General features: G+C 36.5%; 1 protein-coding gene across 4 annotated transcripts in view; it reads left to right on the top strand.

The window, feature by feature from the left end:
* Positions 1 to 6,349, top strand: part of RALGPS2 (Ral GEF with PH domain and SH3 binding motif 2) — a 158,340-nt gene that overhangs the window by 116,426 nt on the left and 35,565 nt on the right. For all 4 annotated transcript variants that reach the window (XM_082704089.1, XM_082704088.1, XM_082704091.1 and 1 more), the window contains 2 exons: positions 4,623 to 4,760; positions 5,743 to 5,833. In XM_082704089.1, the coding sequence (XP_082560215.1) occupies positions 4,623 to 4,760; positions 5,743 to 5,833 (229 nt within the window). The remainder of the gene's footprint in view (positions 1 to 4,622; positions 4,761 to 5,742; positions 5,834 to 6,349) is intronic.

Here is a 6,349-nt window from a genome sequence, read left to right as displayed (position 1 = left end):
TGCAGGGCTTCTAATTTTTATATATACCATGTGCTTCCCCCCCCTTGCTGCCTTAGCTTGAGCTGTTTTTTCTTTCTGTCAAACCACATTGTTTATTTAAAGTCAGCCCAGTTTCTACCTCTTTGACAGAATTGTTTCTTTAAATTCTGTGACATATATAGGTATACCAGGGGTTGCAAACTCAAGGTGTACAAAGACAAATGCTCACAAGAATAGGATGAGTAATGTAAATAAGTGAAATAAACCAGAAGTAAAGTAACAAAGGAAAATGAGTTAGGACAAACCGGCATCTTTAAGGTTAATACGGTGGGATCTGCACCCTTCTCAGCTGTGCCTCGTTATTGCCAGATCTTCCCATTTCTTAGGAAGAGAAAGTCACTTAGATATTTCCTATGATATTTCCTGGTTTTAAAAACATTGGGACAGAGGGAATGCCACCTTTTAGGCTCTGATATATGTTATATAATGCATTACTTGATCATTTAATATTACTTGATCCTCTTGTATTCACTAATAACCTAATGTGGGAGAAAATACAAGATAGTAAGTTTCTCCTGAACTGTTTTACTTGAGTAGTTTTGAATTTTTCTAACTTCAACAATTAGTAATATCTCTAGCCAAGGTAAGAAGTTGGGATGTCATGTATTTTGAGACCAATAATGATTAGTTTGGCATGTCAAATTGAAAATTAAAGATTTCAGTTCTAAAAAGAGATTTGAAAAGTCATTGGCAATTAGGTGATGGTTGAGGCTACAGAAGTAAGATAATCCAGGAAAGGAACATGCAGAGTGAGATTAATGACAGAACCATGGAGTACACCAGTTTCTAGGGAACATGAAGAAGAAGAATTGGCTGGGGGTGGGGGGGGGGGGGGAGTAGGAAGGTCCAAGCCATTGGAGCCAGTAAAGCCTCAAAGAACAAAGGGAATAATAAAAGTACTGAGACACTAAAGAGCCACAGGAGACCAAGAGAAGATTTAATAATGAGCAGGTCCCTTATACCTTTGTCAGAGTAAATTTCAACAAGATACAGATTTCAGACTGTATTTTTTTAGAGATTTTATTCATTTATTTGAGAAAGAGTGCACGAGCAGGGGGAAGAGCAGAGCATGAGGGAGAAGCGGAAGAAGCAGACTCCCTGCTTAGCAGAGAGCCCAGTACGGGACTCAATCCTAGGATCCTAGGATCATGACCTGAACTGAAGACAGGTATTCGACCAACTGAGCCACCAGGTACCCCAGATTTCAGACTATATAGTAGGTTGAAAAGTGGATTAAATTTAACTGCCAAGTGGATTGGTTTCCACAATATATTAAGAACTTAGAAATCAGTAAGAAAAAAAAATCCAAGGAAAAAATGGATAAAAGACATTTCATAGAAATATAAATATGTAACCTCATTACCAATCAAGAAAAGGAAAATTAGAACACAGTGAGATAATATTTTATACTAATAAGATTGGCAGAAGTCAAGAAGACTGATAATATCAAGTGTTAGCACAAGAGTGGATTAGTGGAAACTTAAATGCTATCAGTGGTAGTGTGAATTGATAAAGCTTTAAAAACCAGTGGAGGGGCGCCTGGCTGGCTCAGTGGGTTAAAGCCTCTGCCTTCAGCTCAGGTCATAATCCCAGGATTCTGGGATTGAGCCCCACATCAGGCTCTCTGTTTGGCAGGGAGCCTGCTTACCCACCCACCCCCCACCGCCTGCCTCTCTGCCTACTTGTGATCTCTGTCAAATAAATAAACAAAATCTTAAAAAAAAATAAACAGTGTGAAGCTGAACATTAATAAACCATATAAATGCCATATATATAATATGAGATATATCCTAGGAAAATTCTTGTACATGTGTCCCAGGAGATACTTACAAGAATGTCAGCAGCAACTTGCAGGGAGAGAAGAAGTAACTTAAAAGTATCTAATAAGTAAGTAAATTGTGATACAGTTACATGTTAATATCTTCTCAGTCTAAGGAATTACTGCTGCATTTAGCAACACAGATAACTCCTGGAAACAAAATGGTGAGACACAGCAATCACAGAAGGCCCTTTTTTTTTTTTTAAGATTTTATTTATTTATCTGACAGCGAGAGATCACAAGTAGGCAGAGAGAGAGGAAGGGAAGGAAGCAGGCTCCCTGCCCAGCAGAGAGCCCGATGCGGGACTCGATCCCAGGACCCTGAGATCATGACCTGAGCCGAAGGCAGCAGCTTAACACACTGAGCCACCCAGGCGCCCCACAGAAGGTCCTATTTTTTAAAATTTAACAAATACCTATAAATTACTTACTGTGTACCTGTGTTTACGAATGTTATCATTGAATTTAACCATAAGCAAAAGTAAATATATTGTACAGGGATACAGACAGATGTCTTGGGAAAAACAAAACGAGGGAATAATTTTAAGTTTTGGAGTAGTGGTTAGTTACCTCTGGATGGGGAGGCAGGGAGATGATACAAGGAATGAACAGCACATCTAATGTTCTACTTCTTAACCTGCCTGGTCATTCACCGGTATCACATTGCTTGATAACAACCAACATTACATGAGTTAGAGTATACTTTTTAAAATGGTAATATCATGATTCTTAAACAAATACAAAATGAGTACATGTCATGATTCTATTTAAATCATTAAATTTTTAAGGGGATCAGGAGGATACTGCAACCATTTCAGGAGAGAATTCAAAGTACCACACCTACCATATAGTCAAGAATGCTACGATAAATTTATACATAGTTGCAGAACTGGTCAACATCTGTAGAACATTAATCATTTACATTTTATGTAAATGTTATGTTTATGAACATAAGGCATTGGCATTTTTATGGACTGGAGTTTGTATTATTACTAGTTTTCAAAAACTTACGGAGTTTGTTAGATAGCTCAGAAAGTCCGGAAGAATACACTGGAGATAGGATGGCTGGTTTTTTGTTTGTTTGTTTGTTTGTTTTTTGCCTATTTCAGAGACTGTCATAATTTTTCCTGACTCGTAAACTTTTATATGTGTCAAATATTTCATTAAAAAGAGACGAAGGATTAAATAAGTGGAGGGGTCTCTATTTCTCTTTCAAGCTGTTTGTTATAGCGAAAGGGACAGGGGTCCTGTCCAGAGAAGGAATCAGATGTGACCAGAGTTACCTTGATTTTGTTTTCTTCAAGAGAGGAGGTGTAAATGTAGGCCTCTGCTCTTCTCTGCAAAGGAGCCCACGGCGGGTGAGGAGGCTGCCGTGATCACACTCAGAATCACAGTGGAGAGGAAAAAGGGATTCTTCTTCCTCTGAGATTGAAGGAAAAGCAGCTAAGCTAAAGATTCATTTGAAGTCATTAAAAAAGAAGTTGAGAATCTCTAAAGTAAAGGAAGTATTTATGATAGATGGCATCAAGAGTACCTTTAAGACTTCCTGAATGGAAAAAGAATGAATAGGATGAGTAAAAGGATTGCCAGCCCAAGATTTTAGGTTGTTTTAAGCACCTGTTGTCAAAACACTGCACAAGATTTTCATGTTCTTAGAGTGCAAGATAGAGCAGCTGCCTTAAATGAGTTTATAGTCGTGAGCAGATAAGATATAGAGTTTAAACAGATTATAAAGTCATAAAAATTACCAAGTGAATGGTATTACAGATACTGTATGAATTTATAACAGCGGGTAGTGGAGAAGCTAGGGTACAGGTATATACTCTGAGGTCCAGCTCTGTTACTAACAGTTCACATGGCATTAGTCTGTCAATATCTGTGGACCTCGGATTCTTCATCTGTAAAAGGGGGGCTTTCCTTTCTTGGAGTCTGTGAGAAAACTAAAAAACAGTTGACACTGACCTAGTTATTAAATAAAATTGAGATGGGCAGAGATAAGTCTTGGAAATAGTCAAGATGAAAGAAACAGGATGAAAAAAGAACACAGGGCTTTTTTGGAAGTCAGTGTATGTGGTATATAGGTGGTTTTTTCAGAGTCCGTGAAATGTGCAGTAATGAGGTAAAAAGTAGGAAAGTGTATTTTTCTCTTCAACTATAGTTGTCTTTCTTACACACTTTACATGTGTCGCCTTACATATCTAGAACTGGTAAAACCAAGTTATATTTGGAGGTTATTTTGTTTGCACAGAGAAATGGGGCAGTGGGGTTGCAGTGGGGGAAAGAGTTTCAGTTTGTAGTCACATGCAGTTTCAGAAATCCAACTGTCTATCTTCAGAACAAGACAGTACACAAATACTTCATGTCTAATGCCGTGGGAACTGCTATAAAGTTCATCGGGAGCACCTGGCTAGCTCAGTTGGTAGAACACTTGACTCTTGATCTCGGGGTTGTGAGTTCGAGTACCCCACGTTGGGCGTAGGGATTATAAGTAAATAAACTTTAAAATAGAAATAAAAACAAGATACCCTCATAAGAGAACATTTACAAAAATATTATTTATGTATCTGACCCCAAATCCATGGAAACCTATGCCTCAGTGATTATGATTTAGCAAGGCTGTGGTGTATTAACAATAAATCCTAAATACAGCATATATTTAAATGTAGTGATGAACTAGGTTTTTGGGTTTTTTCTTTTTCTTACTTTTATCATGCTCTTCCAAACTACAAGTAAGAAAACACTCATTTATCTCATTTTGTTTCAGGTATCTATTTGTCAGATTTAACATATATTGATTCAGCATACCCATCAACCGGCAGCATTCTAGAAAATGAGCAAAGGTCAAATTTGATGAATAACATCCTTCGAATAATTTCTGATTTACAGCAGTCCTGTGAATATGGTACGTTTCTGGGGAGTAATACTACATCATTATACTGTGTTTCTTTTGACTCATTTATCTGAATTGATAGCCATTGTTCGCACAGCAGGGAACATCATCCTACTATAAAGGAAAATAATGATTGTTTAATATTTAGCATCCTGTTTGATACCTTGCTTTTAAGGAGTTGAAGTATTTCATATTTAAAATTTTGTTTTATCTTTTTTCTTCTGTAGCAACTTTGCTAACATAATTTATAAGATTATTTTCTGTTATCTTCATCTCATTTGATATTCCTGGTTACAGAAATAGTTCTTACATTTTTCAGTTTGGGAAGGGACTAAGACCTATGATCCTTGTAACAGTTGACTAGCTTTCTTAAGTTCATCATTAAATAAATAACCAATTTTTTGTTCAAGAGTATTTAATGGGAAAACATGTAGAAAGAGCTTACACAAGCCCAGATAATGAGAAAAATGTTGTATTTTTTTTCTCATTTTTTATGGTGTTTGGATGCTTTCAGCTTGGTAGGGAATAAAGATAACCATTACTGGTATATATTTTTAAAATGTTAAACAATGAGTTTACATTATCCAATTTATTTAAAATAGATTTGTTTTAAAGTTATTTTATGTGCATGTGTATACTTCTAAGAAAACCTTAAAAACTTCCGAAAAGTATATGTGGGGGAGGACATTTATCAAATATGTGGGATTTGGTAAATGGAGCTATTTGTTGTTGTTGTTGTTTTCTTAATACAATCTGAAGAGAAACCAGAGTATGTTTGGTGTTTTGTTTTTTAATCTGTACAAACAGCATGCAACTGTAATTTTTTAAATTACCATCAGTTTTACATTAAATAAAATCTACCTCAGTAGTCTCCTCCTAGAGTTTTGGTGCCATGCAGCCTTAATTTTTCTTAAGTTTGTATTTCTTAAATTAACTTTTAAAATTCTGGTTAAGATATACTGCGTCAGATAATTATTTATCACATTTTGCCTAGATATCCCCATGTTGCCTCATGTTCAAAAATACCTGAACTCCGTTCAGTATATAGAAGAACTACAGAAGTTTGTGGAAGATGATAATTACAAGTAGGTTGGATCTTCAGAAGTGGTTTAACTTTGATCTGTGTTCTATCTACCCTTTCGTCCCCTTGTGTTTAAACATCTGAATTTTATATCATATCATGCAAATGCCTAATCCCAGTTTACAGTGCTTATGATAAAGGTATTTGTATACATTCTTTATTTTATGGGTTTTTTTGTTTTGTTTTGTTTTTTAAAGATTTTATTTGTTGATTTGACAGAGAGAGACTCAGTGAGAGAGGGAACACCAGCAGAGAGTGTGGGCGAGGGAGAAGCAGGCTTCCCACTGAGCAGGGAGCCTGATGGGGAGCTCGATTCCAGGACCCTGGGATCATGACCTGAGCTGAAGGCAGACACTTAACGACTAGGCCACCCTGGCACCCTTATGTATTTCTTAAGCACTTGGTATGATTGAGACAATTTGCAAATACCTCATCTGTTCCTTTGTTTAAAAGTGTTTCACTTTTCTCAAGTTGTTGAGAGCTGATCTTTGATAGTTCCAGTGTAAATGTCTTCCTTTCT

The sequence above is a fragment of the Mustela nivalis genome (assembly GCF_964662115.1).
Source record: "Mustela nivalis genome assembly, chromosome: 16".
NCBI lineage: Eukaryota > Metazoa > Chordata > Mammalia > Carnivora > Mustelidae > Mustela > Mustela nivalis.
The sequence above is the reverse complement of the archived record's forward strand: the minus strand, read 5'-3'. Positions and strand labels throughout refer to the sequence as shown.